This window comes from Gallus gallus, chromosome Z, assembly GCF_016699485.2.
Source record: "Gallus gallus isolate bGalGal1 chromosome Z, bGalGal1.mat.broiler.GRCg7b, whole genome shotgun sequence".
NCBI lineage: Eukaryota > Metazoa > Chordata > Aves > Galliformes > Phasianidae > Gallus > Gallus gallus.
Window position 1 is genome coordinate 72,181,712 of NC_052572.1, and position 19,380 is coordinate 72,201,091.

Here is a 19,380-nt window from a genome sequence, read left to right on the forward strand (position 1 = left end):
AGACTTGTTTTATTTGTGTGGCTTTTTGTCAATTAAAAACTTAACCGACATTTTAAAACAGCTAACTTTTAGTAATACAGATGCAGTACAGGCTAAATTAGGATATTCTAGCTTCATCACTGTTGAGTAGAAACACCTGCCTACCATGACTTCAGGAATCTAAGAAAATAAAAACAGAAGTAAAAATTAAATGCATATTTTCTCCTTAATTTTTGCCTTAAAACTTTACATCCTACATGAATGTACAAATGCTTTCACATTTCCCATGAAAAAGATGAATTCGCACCACTCAAAATATTTCAGCCACATTAAACAGTGCTGCCCAAGTTTGTATCATTTCCCCCCACATCCCAATCTGTGCTTTAAACAAATGCAGAATTACAAATTTTTCATCCAAGTGAAACTGAAGAAATATATCTTCATCACTTGTCAAATATCAGACATGACATACTTGTCTTCCCACAGCTGTGAAGCTAAAAGAACACACATTAACTGAAGGCAGTTAAACAACATCTTTTCATCACGGAGCTTATATGTTCCCTTTACTATTTCAGATTGGATTTTAAACCCAAGGAAGCTTACTTGATCTCAGTGCAGTTGACTGCAGGCAGGAAATGGCAGCAAGTCCAGCAGAGGAGCAGAAAAGCAGAGGTGAAATGTAGCACTCTGAGACCAGGCTACAAATATATCTGACTCAAAGCTAATACAATGCCTTTCCAAAACAGATCATTCCAACACCTCCACAACAAAACATACTCCTAGTATCAGGAAGAAGCTGGTAGAATCTTACCTGAACATGTTTGGGCAGCATAATACTAAAGTCATCCAGTCTACATTTCCTGAGAATGTGGCTTCACAGTTCTCTGTGGTTTTCACTCCGCAGTTTATACTGCAAATGACCTTCAAACTTGTGACTGACCCAAACACCTCTTCACCAGCCACTGCACAGACTACTTTCTTTTCAGAATCCCTACAGAAATTAATTACAGCAGTCTCCACATGTAGAGATCTGGAAGTCTGATACTATGTGTGTATTGGTTTACCAAACGAAACAAATCAAGGTTCTGAGGAAGAGAAAATTTCACTGCAAGATCACAGGCATGTGAAAAAAGCCAAGTCTATCATACTTGGGGTCAGAGGGTCACAGCCCTACTGTCTGTAACGAAGATACAGGTACAGACAATCCTCTTTGTCATAAGGGATTTCTGGCCTTAATTTTAATGCTAAGGAGAAATGTGAATGCACAATAGTGAACAGACAGGGAAACAGTGAGAAGAAACAGGAACCTACTGCATTTAAGTAGGCAAGGTCTAATGTCAAAAATCTTTTTTAATGTGATACCATTGTTTGGAGGAAAATGCTGTTTAAAAAATACTGTTGATCAAAATGGGTGTTTTGTGATAGTGTGACAAACAATACTGCTTTGCTTATGGTGCAAAGGGGATGTGTTCTCTTATTTCTGTGGCTTTTAAGAGGGATGCAAACACACTCATCACGGAACGCTGCAATTGTAAGCGATGAGGACGGCACATGTCAGTATCCCTCTGCATGACCAGGCAGAGTTCTAGCAGTTCTATGGAACCCTCTTTGATGACACACCTATACACACACACACACACACACACACACACACACACAAAAACAAACAAACAAAAAAAACCACACTTGCGGGGCACCAATTATCCACTTGTTTTGCCCGTTTCTTTGACATATGACATCTACAAATATTTACCTTTCAAAAAGTGCTACAAACCACCTTTCTTGTGTTAAAAACACAGCTTAATAATTTTTTTTGCAGAGCTGCAGAGATACACAGCTCAATAGGCACGCAAAACACAGCTTATAGTTAATAGTATTTATGCTACAAAACTCAGCCCTGACTACAGATTGAAACAAGAACTTGTTAACAGCTTGAAGCTGCTCTTACCCCCAGCATAAAAAAAACTACAATTGATACCTAGTCTGAATTAACATGCTAGCACCTCCACATGTTGCATACCATTGCTTCAGAGGCAAAAGCCTCTGAAGGTCACTCATCTGGGGTGGAAGAGGCACTGTGTGTCCATTCGAAGTAGGATGGCTCACTCCAGACAGCAACTGGGACATCCTAAACATCAGCTTCTCCTACTGATGCTCAGGCAAACCCTTACCCAACCAGCTGGTGGCTGTGCATCCCAAAGAAGTTGTCCAGCTCTCCTCAGGGCTCCTGATGTCTGAACACAGCTGCGTGCTGAGGTCTCCTGGTGAGACAGAAAGCAGTGCTCTCCTCTCCCAGTATCCCATGGCAAACCCCTCAAAAGTTAAGGAGTGAAATCAGGCTCACACAGAATGGGTACCACATGGTAAAAACACTGTAATAACAATGTAATCTCTGTAAACTATAAATACGAGCTCTAAAATTGCCTGTACAGGGAAGTTAATGCTTCACTAGTGTTTTATACTAAAACTCAAGCAAGACATAAATGTTATTTTGACTAAACAAGATTAGTGTGGCCATATCTTCCGTATGTGCCCTTGCCCAACAAATAAATAGTATCTATTTCTGCACCAAACAGGAGCCAGACTGTTGATCAAAACGTCTGATAAGCCTCCAGGAAGAGAGGGTTAATAAGAATATAAAAAGTAACAGCCACATAGTAACAAAAAATATCAAGTCAGCAGCATCTGTCTAGGCAACTGTAAGGCTCCTGTTAATTGCATTTGTGATATCTGATAGTCCCTCAAGAATTAAATATGCATTTCTATTTTCACATGCATTTCAGTGATTAAAAAGTCATTGGGAACTAATCTGAATATGAAAACTAAGGAAGGTACTTTAGGTCAAAGCTTTGTTTTGCACGTTAACACTCATGGAATATATATTTCATGCTACGAGCTGTGCTATCGTTCAGATTTGTGTAAATCACAACTTCCTATACGCTAATACAGCAACATTACACACCTGCCTATATGGTACACAGCTCAGAAATATTCCTAAAACATGCTCACTTCATTCACCAACCATCATGCTCTCCAAATTCAGCTGTGCAATATTCCTTAATCTGCACATCAGCAGGGACTGACAGCTCTAAGACATTCTGTCTGTTTACATTATTGCCTGAGCACAACTTGAGCTGCTGGCAGAGGGAATGTACTCCTTTCTCCTCCCTCCAGGAGCATGCTGTCACATTCTTCATTTCTTCGTAATCTCTGAATCTCAAAATCAGATGACAGAATTGAGGAGGAAAGACAGGGAACGACTAATATGAACACAGAGAATGCATCTAAAATAAACTCCAGTGACTAAGAAACATCCTACAAAGCTCCTTCAAGAGCATGCTTATTCATACTTGCCCTCAGTCCCATACTGAGGGACGGAGAAGGCATCCAGTTGTGATTCCCAGATTGAATAGGCTTGGAAACAAACAAACAAAAAGCATCACTTCTTAAACTAAATATAAAGGTAACCCTTAAGAATTTCCTATTCCAAAGTGTAATGTCTTAAACCTTTCTTCTGGATCTCTCACTGCTAGCCCAGACCCTTTTAACAAAACTCAGTTATCTTCCAACTGCCCAAAGGTCAATGACTTTGTTGCACAGGATAAAGATCTCATGCCTTTGTGATACTGTTTTTACTGTCAACAGTGAAGCGAGATGGCTGTTGACTCAGTGGAAAAATTCTGGACACCCCTCTGTTAAAGCTCTAGCACAAAAAGGTACAGAAATGCCGTGCCTGGATTAGCCAGGAGCACTGCCTACATGCTGGGGAGAATGAGTTCCACGTCACCTGAATCTGGATGGACAGCTCCCCAGCACAATGCACGGCCTCCCATTGTTCAGAATTTAAAACTACCAGCAGGACTGCAAACACAGAATCATAGGTGCATTGCACCAATTTACGTGGAGTCTGACGTGAGATACTACGCCAGCTGAAGACATTACATGCACCGCTATGGATAGGCAGAATGTAACAACTATCAGAAGTAACGTTCACGGTGATACTGGTGCAAGTGAGATGGAAAACATACAACCTGTGTCCCAACAAAGAGGAAAAAGAAACAGAAAAACACTCAATTGCTGGCACACATTCAAAGATGCTGTGGTGAGGTATCTTTGCCTTCAGCAAAGAAGGCCATCTCATCAGCAATGGCACTGCTTCCTTTTCTGAATATCTGGATGGGTGTGAGTAGTTACGATGTTAAACAAGCAGAATTTGCAGCTCAAGAGAATGCTGAATTGTTTCTTCCAGACACTGCAGAGTGCTGTCATCTAGGAGTTATCTACGACCTTCCTGCCATGAACTCTGCACCTACGATGCAGAGAATTCAAAACACAACAATCTTCTGTAAGAGTAATGCAGTCCTAGAATCATAGAATGGCCTGGGTTGAAAAGGACTGTTCCAGTGCGTCACCATCCTCTGGGTGAAAAACTTGCTCCTAATATCTAACCTAAACCTCCCCTGTCTCAGTTTAAAACTACTCCCCCTTGTCCTATCACTATCCACCCTTGTAAACAGTTGTTCCCCCTCCTGTTTATATGCTCCCTTCAAGTATTGAAGGCCACAGTGAGGTCTCCCCGGAGCCTTCTCTTCTCCGAGCTAAACAAGCCCAGTTCCCTCAACCTTTCCTCATAGTTCCACATCCTTCCTGTGCTGGGGGCCCCAGGCCTGGATGCAGTACTCCAGATGGGGCCTCACAAGAGCTGAGTAGAGGGGCACAACCAACTCCCTCCCCCTGCTGGCCACTCCCTTTTTAATGCAGCCCAGTTGGCCTTCCAGGCTGCAAGTGCACACTGCTTGCTCACATCCACCTTACTTACTTGCAAAAAACAAATTTTATGCATTAAGACTATTGAATAGACAACACCACATTGTGGACAATAGCAATTGAGGCAGGATTGTTGAATTGCTTGACGTAGAAAGGCTTTGCCAAGGGATCCGTACAGGCTGGATTAATTGGCCAAGTCCGATTGTATGACATGCAGCACAGATTAATGCTGAGACTTGGGTCACAGCAACCTTATGCAGTGGTACAGAAATGGGGCAGTGGCTGGAAAGCTGCTAGCAGTACAGGACCTGGAGGTGCTAGCAAACATGAGCCAAGAGTGTGCCCAGGTGGCCAAGAAAACCAAGAGCATCCTAGCCTCCAATCAGAAATAGGCTAGTAAGACTAAGGAAGTGATTGTTCATCTGCACACAGAACTCATGAGATCACACCTCAAATAATGTGCTTGCTTTTGGGCCCCTCACTACACGAAGGATTCTGAGTTGAGCAAGCGTGTGTAGAGAAAAGCAGAAGAGCTGGTGAAGGAATGAGAAAACAAGAGTTACGTGGAGTGGCTGAGGAGAGACCTCATCACTCTACAACTAGCTGAAAGGAGGTTGCAGTGAAGAGAGGGTTGGTCCCTCTTCTCAGGTCACAAGCCATAGGGCACAAAGAAGAAGCTTCAGTTTACACCAGGAGATGTTTAGATTGGATATTACAAAGAGTTTACTCACAGAGAGAATGGTCTAACACTAGAACGGGCTGCCCAAGGAAACAGAGGCATCCCCATCCCTGGAGATATTTAAGAGAGGGTCACCACCCTCTAGATCATGTTGCCAAGGCCCTGGCCTTGAACACCTCCAGGGATGGGGCATCCACAACTTCTCTGGACAACCTGCTCCACTGCTGAACCACCCTCCCATGAAAAATTTCCCCTACATCTGATCTAAATTTCCCCTCTTTTTGTTGAAAAACATTCTCCTTTATCCTATCACTATCTACTCATCTCTCCATAGCAACAGGGTACGAAGACAAACCCCCAGAGCGTCTACAAGTTTCCTCAGTTTTGCCACCATGTATTTCAGAATATTTGGGAATGGCTCTGGTCCTCCAACACCATGGACATGTCTTCCTTGCTCCAGACTTCCCCTCCGGTCCCAGGGGCCTGGGACTTTTTGAAGGCCCATCCTACTGCTGAAGGCAAAAGCAAGGAAGGCACTGTTCATCTCAGCCTTTTGTTTGTCAGCAATTCTCTTGCCCCGTTCAGCAGCAGACTGATGTTTACTCTAGCTCTACATTAGTAAACAGACACATTCCAACAGCACTGGAAACCTCCCAGTTAACATGCTATTTCAGACTGGGTTGTTTGGTAAAGTGATAAAAAAATTAGAGTTGGTGGAAAGCACCTGCATGAGGGGCTTCTGTCACTGTAAACTGGAACTGGAAAACTGGAACTCTGTTTTCAACAAGGACCAAAAGCCCAAAGAAGGCATCTACAGCAATGCTGCCAGTGGATCTTCTGAACCTTGCTGTGTTTACCTTGTGAAAACGCCCAAGCAACTTCTCTTGACAAGCAACCTGGATCCAATCTGCTCAGATCTACTTCCTAGAAACAGCTCTGCAAAATAATGCCAGGTCTCAGGGGCTGTGGGGTAATGCAGTGAGCATCTACAAATCAGCTGGGAGGATCCCCCAAAGAGCTTTCAGAACCCCTGGAACAGATGCCCTGCAGTGTAGGGAAGCACCCACAACAAAATCTCCAGCTGAAAATGACAAGTAAAACAATTTCACTGGAAGCTTCACGTTTGCCATAAATTTCTGTGTGTCCTTTCTGGTGGGCAGTGAAGTAAAGCACCATCTTTCCCACAGACCTGGCTCTGTGCTCCAGTTAGTTCTGCAACTAAGGACTCCAAAACATACATCCCTGTAGGCAGAGTTGTGCTGGCCTAATACAACCTGTTCAGAAGGAGCAACCACTAACCAAATGAATCCAGAAAACTTGTGAAGGCAACTGCCTGTACTCTAGAGAATGCATCCTAGAGGGCATGCTAACCTAAGCTTTCGAGATAAGCCAGGCACACATCCTATCACTTTCAAGGATGGCTTGTTTGCTTACAACTGAAGCAACCTACGTGAATAGGTCCAAACCCCTCACAACAATATGCAGGTTAAGCAGCTATATTCTGGAGGATTCACATAGTCAATTGGATGCCCAGTCCCAAAGTTTCAGATCTAATTCAGAAATCTGTTATTTTTTCACTTGCATTTCTGTATTGACTTTGAATTTTGAGATCATCTGAAGTTTTCATAACCTAGGAAAAGACTGGGGACTCCACAATACAACAGCTGTTTTTGTTTTAATCATTAAGAAGCGCTCTGCCATTCACTTTCCGACATGACAGAAGGAAGATATGAATTATTCCTGCACTTTTACATCATAGCTATTATACCACTGAGCACATCACGTCAAATTACATATATCTCATCCTTAATTCATAATGCTGCATTGGAAAATAAAATCTCATTTGAGTAAGTTACAGATTTTTCTTTTTTTTTTTTCTTTTTCTTTATGACAATAACAGGCTACAGTTGCTGCTGTATATTGAATAGCACAGTGCAGCATGCAGTGGAAGGTCAACAGTTCATGTTCCTAGCAGAAGGCTTTGCTGGAAAGTTTAACCATAGACTCATCAGTAATTTTAGAGACATGGAAAGTGCTGAATATTTAACAGAAGAACTGGAATGAGAGAAAGAGGGTAAGAGTAAGAAAAAACAGCCAATCTTGCTTCACATCTCCAAAACTCAAGAACCACAGACAACTGAGCAAGAAAATGCTAAGTACAGTTGATAAGAGAATTCAGACATTTCATTCACAGCAGCTTATTTTAATTTAATGAGGCTTCAGGTGGGATGTTTGAGTTCACAGGGAATGAGTAAAAGCTCTCAGAAATACCACTTCGGGCATTAAGATTTAGTCCTCGGTTTGGGAGTTAAAATGTTTGCCTAATATAGTGCTGCCCTTAGCATGAGCAGAATATCTGGATTTTCAGAACAAAGTTGTGAAACAAAGTTAGTTCACTGTGCTCGGCAGTGAAAACAGGGTGGCAGGGAAGATTTTCCAACGCATCAGCCTGGATGAACATCAGTCTTTTTTTCCCTCCCCTTCACTTATTAAACTTTTGTTATCTCAACCTAAAAGGCTTGTTTCTTTTCAGCGTCTGCTGTCTCCATAAGTCATACATCTTCATTTTTCTTCAGTCAGTTTTGACTGAGTTTGGGGTGGGAGAGATCCGGTTGTTATGAAAATTTAAGTTCATGGAATGAAGGGTGAAATCCTTCAGCACAATATCACGTGCTGCCAGATAAGTGTTATCAAGAACGAAGGAAAACAAATCCATGGGAAAACCTTCATGAAAACCAGAATACTTAAACAACCACAACAATTCCTGCTATGACATCCGTTCTTTGATTTTACACGAATAGTGATACATAAGGAAACTGGCAGCACAAATCTTTGGAGTACAGTGAAAAATAATGTACGTTAATCTCACTTCTTGTTCTGTATTTCACCAATTACATCAGTCACCTGCTAGTTTCTCTTTCACTCAACAGTACTGATGATTAGAAAAACTGCATTTTTAATTGTGGATTACATGATTTAGCAATACACTGTTTGCTACAGCTGTGGGTGCAGTTGCAATCCTACTTCTTTTTTTTAAACTATCCTCAGCTCACATGTAAGCCTGCTCAAGACAGACATGTTACAAATCCCTAACAACATAAACTTCAGCCATCTCTCCAAGTCGCAGAAAATCCTGGACAATACAAGCAGGCACTCATGCCTGCCAAGCTTCCAGCCTCTGCCTGTGATGATAATTAAATACAACTGTTACTAGGAAAGTGAGTCAAAGTATTGTAGCTTCTGTGTACTGTCCTAACTTGTTCAAGCATCTCTGTCACAACTAATTCTGTCTCAGGTGACCCTCTGTATTATGGCTCTTACAGAGAGAATGTAGTAAGAAGTGCAGCAATTGACTCATAATTCAGTCTTAAAATATTCAGTTTTAAAAGTGAAAACTTTTGAATTTGATTAAAAAAAAAATACTGCCAATCAGGGCTAAATAGGACCTCTGCTCACATTCCTTTAGGTGACATTTCAAATATTTAAAATATCCCAGGGCTTCCTTCACATGCACTGACTTGTCATTTGCATTGCAAAGCTATACAGAAATAATTAACTGCTAAAGAAGTGTATTTTAAAACCTCTGCATGCACTCTGACTCATATGGATGTCATCCACACTTCTACTTACTGAGATGTTTATACGAAGGGCTCATGCAAGACACAGTTTGCACATATGGATCGCAGATGCTATTTTGGCCCTTCTTGTACACATACTGGTATGTAGTCCTGCCTCTGTGGATGGAAATGTGTAAGAGTTAATTAAAGATAAAAGCACTGAAAATAGCTAAAGATAGGCTAAGATTAATGAAGAAATCTCAGTGCCCACCATACTTTACTTAATGCACCTCTATGGTATGCAGTCATTCCTGGGTTGAGTTCCCCGAATTCCAAGGCAGCTCTGTCACTTTGATAGGGAAAGTTGCACTGACAGACGTCAAACACCACAGCAGCACAGTGCACTTTATGACCACGAGCATTCCTCAAAGGCAGCCTTTTTCCCAGCATTCAGTTTGCATTTGAGGAATAGAGCCCAACTGCATTCAAATAAAAAGCACTGCAATGACATGGCTTTAAAAACCGGCTTAAAGAGAATCAAACAGCTAGCCCAAGAATATTTCAGTGTCCAAATGCTGTGCATCAGTTCCTAAAAAAAAATGAATTTTATGCATGGATGTAGATGGTACAGATATGCAGCTGCATGAACTACACATGAAGTTAGGAAAACTGGAAAATAGCAAAGGGAACTAACGGGAAAGGCTAACCAACTTCCTGGTCAAGCTCCTCAGTTTGATGAACACAAATGTTTCTGCTGACACAAAGAAGGAAGCAACAGGGGCATGGGAGCAGGACTGAATGGCATTTCTGGTCACCAAAGATGTGTGGGAAATTAGTGCTTACCAGCTAAATCCCTCAGCAAAGAGAGGATATCACCAACTGGAAACAAAAGGAAAAGAGTCTGCGTTGCAGGATCATGACGAATCAACCTGTAATGTGTTATCACTCAAAGAAAGATACATAAAACACCGGAGGGATGCACAGGCTGTCATGTGAATACAAAGGATGACGCAGATACTTGGTATGCAGGTAAAGAGTGAATCACAGCTTGAGCTCCTCTATTGAAACCCACAAAAGGGATGAACAGTGCAGGTTTACAAAGCCCTGTTTTTTAATTTTGCAACCCAACGGCAAGCAAAGATCATAATCCTTTTAATGAATTACAGACAACATAGGTCAAAAAACTGTTTTAGTCACTGTTTTAGCCTGTGGTGGAGGGTTGGAGCTTCATGATCTTTGAGGTCCCTTCCAACCTGGGCCATTCTGTGACTCTGTGATTGTGATTCTGTGCTTTTTCCTGCACCAGCTCAGGCACTAATTGTGACATGATCAGCCCTGAACAACTCTTCCTAGGTTTGCCGTTCCTATTATTTACTTGCCCTGCACCCAACCACCTCACAGGCTGAATGCTGACCTGCCATAGCTGTCACTGCACTGCACCTGTCTTGTCAGCACTGGTGACAGATGCAACAACCCTGGAAGCATCACTTTAATTGCAGAGCACTCATTTCAGCAAGGCAATCAAGAAGACAACAGGTCAAAGGACCACTACAGATATATACATATGCCATATATATGTGTGTATATAAGGGTGTACAAATCCACACTGACAAGCACACCAAGTACCCCATTCTAGCCAGAATTCAAAGCAGACAAAATCCAAAGAAAAAGGAAGTAATATCAAGTGGGGGAGGTGTCTATCCATTAGCAGCAGCAGGTAGAAGAGTTTGGGATATTTACTCTTACAAACAAGCAATCCCACTGCAGAATACCTCAGCTGATACGTACAGCCAGGGTTTGAACAGCAGGTAATGGAAAGAGTGATTTCAGCTCATGGCCTGATATGAAAAAAGGGTTGAGCAGAACAGCCAAAAAACAAAACAAAACAAAATGCTTAAACATCAGAAGCCTCTGTTACTAGAACATGCACAGAGGGTACACGCATCTGAACAGTATTAAAAGGAAGCCTGAACGTAACACAAAGCACAGCTGCGTGCTACAGCAGGGACATGAAATGTGTGATTCAGAAGGCAGGCCTCTTCAAACCACCTCTCCTCTTCTTAGAACACAGTCACCACCAGTCTAGGGACATTAGCAGGAATGGACACAAGCACGTATCTGTGTATGGAAGCTCATGCATGCAGGAGTAGGACAAAAGCAAAACATTTCTTGCTTATAAACCTTACAAAAAATTATTACAGGGACTCAATTATTTAAAGCAAAATTTCTAGCAAGTGTCAGCTTATTTCAAGTTAACAGCATAAGCATTACCAAAAATTATTTGGCAGGCATTCCAAGCTGTCAGGTAATAAAATATTAAAATAAACTGTATATGAACAAAGTGGACAGTATTCACTGTTCAGTATATAAACACGCACTTACAAATAAAAACTGCACAGCCAGTGGGACCTACAAAACTGCCCATCAGTAGTCTGATTCTTACTCATATTCATTTGATAGTATGAATGCCACCCTTTACATTAAATTTCCTTAAACTCCCCTTCCTATTAAAAAATCATCATTTAGTAAAGCCACGGAGACCTTTCTACTTTTACGACGTTTAAATTATTTTAACAAAGTTCAAATTACTTAAGTCAAAGTTCTTCCTTGAGGAATAAAAAAGCTTGAGAAGCCACCTTTTCTATGGTTTCAATCTGAAAAACAATGGAAGACTGCAGCACAAGAGCTGGTTTCAGTTCTTGCCAGGAAAAGCTCCTACCCATATTAACATGCGTGGGCTGAAGCAGTTTCTTAACAGCTCAGATTCCTGGCTCCATACTCTCCAGTAAGGAACACAACAGCAGTCACTCAGGGATGTGCTGCTTCTACAGTCCCTACAACACACACATAAAATATTTTGCAAGAGCAAATATCTGCACTTCCTGGAATGTGTTGTAACTAATCATCTTTACCACCAGCTTATGTTAGCAGAGCTTGATCCATCTGAAACCAAAACTGATGTTTATCTGAAGAACTCTATGTAAGATTTATTTATTGGCTGGCTATCAGGCTTATCTTGCATCAGATGTTGAAATTAACAGAATAAGGTATTTAGATGCTATTCTGATTTACTGTCAGAACCTCATCCTAGGCTACGTAAATAACTTGGCAGCAGGGTTACGGGTTTCCATAATTTAAGCTCTGAAAAACAAGTTCTCAGCCTACACACACTGCCCAAGCAAGTCTGACAGTGCTGAAGGCTCTGAGCTCTGTGTCTGATAAGGGCAGAGGTGTTCTCACCAGATGGGGTACCCCTGCTGCAGCAGTACCTTCCTGCTCAGCCCAAGCCCAAAAAACCATACAGACTGGCAAGTTTCAAAGCAGAGTAGCTTGTGATTTTCAATGAAGAGCCTTCTCCTTTTCGTGAGCACCAGCTATTGCCCTGTAACGTGTGAGCTGCAAAGACTAAGGAAAGAGAAAGGAATTATAAACGTGTTCACGTGCATGCAAGGTAATCTAAGAGAGAAGAACATGGGAACTTGGGAAATGTAAGATAACTGCTTTGCATGTCCTTTGCCATGGTAAAGAAGCTGTGAACACAACTTAAACAGAAAGCTCCATCTCCATGTGTTTTAATCTGCAGAACAAGGGCGTCCAACCTTTTAGCTCAGTTGGGCCGCATCAGGTGAAGAGGAATTGCCTGGGGCTGCATATAGAATACATTTTGTAGTCAGCAATCCCTGTGTTTTACTTGCCAAGAGGCACAAGTGCATATCACATGTAATACACACAGGATTCAGTTTGACTGAGTGCATACAGCAGGCATGAGTTAGCACTGCACTGCACCCTCCCCTGCACAGAATTCCATTGCTGCAAACACAGCTTGAGCTACGCACAGATGGCTCCTAAGAAATCATCACTAAAATCACACAGTACTGTTGAAAGTTTATGATGATGTGTGGCTGCGCCAAGGACTAAGGGCTGGACACACATGCTTTGGAAATAGCACACTATCTGTACAGTGCCACTTAGCACTGTTCCTGAAAATAAGGGACTTACAGTTAACGCTCTGTGCTTACATACATTAGAAATATACCAAAACGACATTAACTTTGGATTTCTAAATAGTAGATAAGGATACTTAAGAATGCTGATTAAACTGAAGGGAATTCCTTATGCTAGGATAAAATCGGAAGCACAGAGTCAAGAAAAAAAGAACTGCAATCACAGAATGCTTCCATTATCTCTAAAGTAGGCATTTTTCCAAGAAAATTCAGGGACGGAGTTACACGAACAGAAAAAACAAATGCAGACTGAAGACTGAAAGTGCAGAGAAACACAACCAGCTATACAACCTCCAGCAGTCACACACCCACACACCTCTGCTGTCAATAGATTCACTGTGCTCAAAGCTGAGACATTTTCCTTCTGTAATGATTCCTGGGTCCTCTTGGGCTGCTTTCCTCTTGCACTCTTCAGCCACCTCTGGGGTTTTGTGGAGAAGAAGAGTATGGGGGAAAGAAAAGCTTTGTACGATTCCTGTGCAGAAACAAGAGGAACTGCAAAACTCAGGGCTCAGAGTAAACATGCAATGTACACATACAGGGCTGAAACAAAACAAGATCTTTTTCTTCCTTTCCAGGGTGCAGTCACAATATCTACAGTTTTTCCTATCAAGAGCTGCTTCCACCTGTCACCAGACAGAAGGGATGCTCTGGCTCTCAGATTGGGCATGCTTGGGAAATGAGTTTTGCACGGGCAGGTCTGAGAAGTTCTTCATCTACAACAATGCTGTCATGACACACGTAGCAACAGATTCACCAGCGTGGGAAACATCCTCAAATTCATGCTGCAGAGCAATACGTTCCTCAGGCAGACCTATCTCTGTGACCCAATCTTCACCTGCTTCCAATGACTGCCATGCCAAACTCAGGTGATGGGGACTAGGGACAGAACCAAGCCAAAGATGCTCTGTAGCCATACGTAGAGAACAGAAGTGACAGTGCCACAGTTTGCTTTTTAACTGAAAATTCTAGCAGGCTCTAACAGGGCTCTGTATGTACATTTTTGGAGAAATTCACTGTTCTCCTACTGCTTTCTTTTAATCAAATTGTTTCATAGTGAAATGAGTGTTATCCAGTGCACATACAATTCCCCAGCACTGACTATGAAGGTTCCTGACAGCTGGACATATAGATTTTCAGCAAGAGGCATTCACTCCACAGTCCGAAATTCCTGATTACAATACAGTAAGGTATAATGAAGTTGTAAAGCATGCCATTTTCATTAGTATCCCGCAGAGACATTAAACACCTTAACAAACTGCCTCCAAATTAGCCAGGCAAAATAGTGCTGCCCTTGAGGGAACTACAGCCGAATTTACGTGAGCAGAGGAAACCAAGCAGTGGTCTCACCACTCTTCATGCCATCTGTGCAGCAGCCATTGGAAATGTGCCTATGCCCCTCAGCTGTATGACCTCTGAAGGTCACAAAGAAGTACTCTGTGACCCACCTGAACACAGGAGGTACAACCCTGTGTTATACTGCAGCGTCCCTCCTGTGAAGGAAGGCTGAGGGAGCTGGGCTGCTTCAGCATGCCTGGAAAGAAGGCTCTGGACAGGCTCTGTGATTCTATGATAATACAGCTCTGCTTTATGATAGCTCTATGATAGTAAAGTTTTATTATCACTTCATAATTAGATTTCAAAGCCTACCGTAATGATACACCATTCTTCCCCAGAGTCAGTCACTGAGATACAACCTTGTGGGCTTGAGCAAAAAGAGGGTTGTTTTTGTGACACAGTTTCCTGTGTACACCACAGCAGTGCACACTCTGGTTTTAGGTCTCATGTTCTGACAGATTTTATAGATATGTTGGGTCACACTTCCTCTGAGCTGGACTCAAACACTGAAAAAGATTTTCAAAATACCTTATACTACAACGACCCAAACCCAAAACCTGGCTTGATGCACAGTAGTGCATAGCTCTTATAAAGCAGGATCTTCAGCAGAAGTCCCACTGAACGTGTATTTGTGTACAGCTCCTAAATTTTAAATGAGCAATTACAAAGGATGATGCTCAAATACTTTAAAACTTCTTAAAAAGGAGGGGAAAAAAAAACGCACAAAGCCCATTAGAAGTCTCAGTAAACTTAATCAAGTTTTAGAGATGCCAGATCAGATAGGCAGCTCTGTTCAAATTGCCGTTAATGGTCAGAACCAGATGCTGTGTCCTTCGTATTCCAGCATCACCTAGAATGTTTTCTAAAGATGTTTTCACAAAAATTCCAGCTTGCCCATGCTCTCCCCTGACCAACCCAGTGAAGTTAAAGAATACCTCACAGGAATCAACAACAAAAGTATGCACAGCACTTTGGCACTTATCACCGAGCTCACCTCCAGCACTCCTCATGTCTTTCCAGTCACCTTCCTGGTGTTCCGAGCAGCTCACAGCTATCCCCCTCTACACTGATGATGGCTCACGCAAGTAACACTGTCAGTAAAACTGCATGAAAGCATTCGGTGGCAATCAGCATGCTTTCTTTTCCCCTCATCAGCACGGTGCTCTGCAGATCAGCACAATGCAAATTCACAGCTCGTATTACAGAGATTTCTCAGCAGTTTGAAGACTGGGATATGGGGGAATGGTTTTAGAATAAAAGAGGAGAGATTCACATTAGATGTCGGGAGGAAATTCTTTACTCAGAGGGCACTGGCACAGCTGCTCAGAGCTGTGGGTGCCCCATCCCTGGAGGTGCTGCAGGCCAGGCTGGATGGGCCCTGGGCAGCCTGAGCTGCTGGGAGGCGGGGGGGGGAACAGGGAGGGCTGGAAATGAATAGGCTTTAGGTACTTTTCCAATCCAAGCCACCCGGTGGTTCTGTGATTAACTGCATCTCAGCTGCTTTCCAATGTTATGTGCCTCTTTTAATATATCTTCAAGGTTTCAAGCAAAAAAGGATTCAAAGTTTGTTTGTTTTTTTTTAACGTGAGGACAGTCTGATACATTAAAGTACTACAAAGAGTATTTTAATGGATAACAAATTAAGTCAGTGTACCTAGAAGCAATGAACTGAATTTACCTAAGGTAGGAGATAAGAAGCTCAGGGAAATACAGAAGTATCATATACACCATTACTAGACAAATCCACTTCATTGCATGACTTCATCATATGGGACGCTAAAGGATTTGGTCATTTATCCATACCATCACTACTATTAAATGCTGCTCCGCAATAGAAGAGCACAGAAGTCAAACAAAGGGAGACACATCCATTTCCCTTCAGCGTGTTTACACAATCCTGAAACTCACCACACTGCACAAGCATTTGGCCAGCACTCCCAGGCGTACAGTTCGGTTTTTCTGTGGTCCTGTGTGTAGTCAGGATTTAGACACAATGATCCCTGCAGGCTGCGCCAACGCAGATGTTTTCTGATTCTACGTTCAGTTACGTTGGAGATCACAGTACTAATGTGTTATGCTCATCCTGAATCCACCTGAGAGTTCAGCAGGAGAGAACACTTCAGAAGAACTGCACGTGTCTTACATAATTGCTTCCACTAACTTCTGAGAAGCACGAAAAACAAGAGTGAAATCTTTAACTTGTCATCCTGCCCATGCAGATCTGTCCTTCATCTCAGATGCATGGGAGGCAGTTTCTATCACGAGCTGAAATATTAGGTGGCAGCTTTAGTCACACAAATAATGCAGTATTTCAAGGCTAGCACTGTCAGAAAAAAAAGCTGTTGAGCCATGTTAATGCATATCTCACTGTATTAACAGCCATAATTACATAGCCAAAGGTACTGACTGCCTGTTCTAGCTTTACTTGTGGCCATTCAGATAGCTGAGCAGACTCCTGACATAAGCTCTGCTTTGTCTCTCCCACTTCATCCTTTAGAGACAAAGATTTCCTCAATCCTGCCGTGCAGGTATGCTCTCTCAGGGCTGCTTCCCCACCTCTCAGCACCCTCTGTAATGTATTCCATCATTTTCCACGCATTTCCTGCATGGAGGAACAGCACTGAGTAGAGCTATTTGCTTACCTTCGGCTCTACGATTTAGTGCAGACAATTCTGAATAAATCTGGCCCTCAGCAGCTTCTGCAGACCATGCAAAACATAGGACGAACCTCATCGTTTCTGCTAAAGTATTTCATTAGCAGGGAGCTGAATTTTGAATATCAAATAAAGACAGTAAAGGAAAGAAAGCATGAAAATCACAAACTACGGAAGGGCAGCCACTCTTCTTTAAAAGCTTGCTTTGTTCTCCTGTTTCCTGAATTGCCCTCTCGAGATCAGCCCATTTGAGCGGCTCAGCATTCAGACACTCCCATAGTGCTCAGCTATCAAAGCAGAAGAAAAAATAAAGTTACAACAAAGCCTTTCACTGAAGGGGGGAAAAAAAAAAAAAAAAGTATTTCCTTGAAGTAGGTAATTCCAAATAATGAGGTGATTTCAAATTGCCACGCTATGAGAACTCTGCTACTGGTGCAGGTGTTAAGTATCAAATTCACAAACACCATTTCCAGCAGTTCCTTCTAGATTCCGCGGCCTCGGAGTTGACCACTGAACAAACCAAATATGTTGCTGTGAAGGGACAGAGCCAGACCCTGCTCACACAGATGTCAAATGGGAGGCTGCAAAACTATCACCCAGCACTCAACAGGAACCCCAGGAACAGCACACCAACTTCACCTCTGTGGGACAGAACTACTGCAATCCCCACTGCGCTCTTCCACGAGCAAGAAGGAAGCACTGAGTTTTAAAACGCATACCACATATTTTATGCGGTCAAAGTCACTGTCATTCAAGCAAGTCAAAAGAGTTGCAAGTTTTGTTGATCCTACCGTAGAAACTAGGCTTCAAAGTAAAATATTCTGAAGACCTACGAATGCTCAGCCTGACTGCTGGAAATAAAATGAGATCTTATTAAGCCAAGATACAAAGGGGGTGCTGGTGTGAGCACTGACTTGTAGGCAACCGTGGCTCCTTGGGTCTTGTGATCAGAGGATGCTGGAGGCGAGGGCAAATAAACAAACCATAACTGATCTGAAGCCATGCCCGCTTGCTTTGATTGCGAAGCCAGCCTGAAATAGAGGACTGGACTCTGCTGCATCACAGCTGAGAAGTGCTGCAAGAACAAAAAGAAAAACCAAGAGAGCACCAATCCTAACAAAGCCCTTGTGTTACTCTCCAGCATCTTCTAAATAGAACTTCCAAAAGAGAGATGGGAGTATTAAAATTCATTGAACTGTGCTGCATGGCTGAAATGATGTCACCACAGCCTGTTCTGGCCTACGCTGTGCATTTTCCCTGTGATCTGATCAACCTGATACCCAAAATCCAACTGAAGAAATGGTGAGAAATTTGTCAGTTGGGGTAGATGGAAATAAATTGGTTTGAATGGCCCAACTAGACAGAGGAAATACAAAAAACAGCAAGAAAAAACGGAGGCAAGGAACAACTGTGCAAGTGCCTTGCATCTTCATCTCTGTGATGCACAGAGCTATAAAATCAACTTAAGCAGGCAGAAGCAAATAGAAAGTACCACAGTGCCAAGAGAACTATTGAAAACAAGACGTCCAGCCATCTAGATGAAGCAGGCACTGCAGGTGAATATACCCAATTCTGAGCCACCACAAATATCACTGAGCAACTTTGACAAAGACTCCTTAAATAACTTTTTCTGGATCAGCCTCAGTGTAAGATCTACTTTAAAATAACTGAAGGGAAATTCAGGAAAACAGCTAGTAAGAGGTAAACTTAAAAGTAAATAGAAGCTACTTTGAAGAAAATTCATCATAAAGCTGTAGCTGTTATTATTCAGGTACCATTTAGATATTATCATTTGTTATTTGGTACTTCTGACATCTCATGTTGGCCTAACAAGAAGATGACCGAGGCTGGGGCTCCACAACCACTCGATTCTGTGCTCGGTTGTCCAAAGCAGCAATTATTATTTCCTCACCCAGCACCAAGAATCCAAAGATAACTCAGAACAGGCCAACGAAGCCACACGGTATGCTGATGCCTATAGCTGCAGTCAGATGATGCTGGCTGCTATTCAGCGGAAGCGAGCAGCTTCCTGTCGCCAAGGCAAACATGAACTGACTTCCATTTCAAGCCTATGCAGCTACTGCTCCTCTAAAGACCCGCAGTCTAACTTTTATTCTGGTGAATTTCCATTTAAGTTTCCTCCCAGGTCATACAAATGAACAAGAATATTCAGCATTCAATTTCCTTCTCCCCACTTCTACTCATCTTCTCAGTTCCCCCAGCTCTGCCTCCCAGAGAAAGGCCTCAGCCCTCTTTCTGCCAAGGAATGATTTCACTCTGGACTTGGTTTCCTACCTTTACCTGACAGACAGACAGTGCTTCCCACTGCTCAGGAAACAGATTCCTGGGAAGAAGCAAAGAACATGCCAACAGCTTAATGGGGTATCTGAGCAGCTGATCCC

The 19,380-nt window shown here is 42.4% G+C and overlaps 1 protein-coding gene across 5 annotated transcripts in view; it reads right to left on the minus strand.

Moving 5' to 3' along the window:
• TNFAIP8 (TNF alpha induced protein 8) overlaps positions 1-19,380 on the minus strand; it is a 46,194-nt gene that overhangs the window by 25,368 nt on the left and 1,446 nt on the right. Inside the window, exon 2 of one of the 5 annotated variants that reach the window (XM_015280615.4) lies at positions 9,056-9,159. The exons of 2 other annotated variants lie outside the window; for them this stretch is intronic. In XM_015280615.4, coding sequence (XP_015136101.1) covers positions 9,056-9,080 — 25 coding nt within the window. In that variant the 5' untranslated portion in view covers positions 9,081-9,159. Of the gene's footprint in view, positions 1-582; positions 833-9,055; positions 9,160-19,380 lie in introns of those variants that run through there. 2 more of the 5 variants (XM_046905427.1, XM_040655593.2) reach the window with 2 other exon arrangements.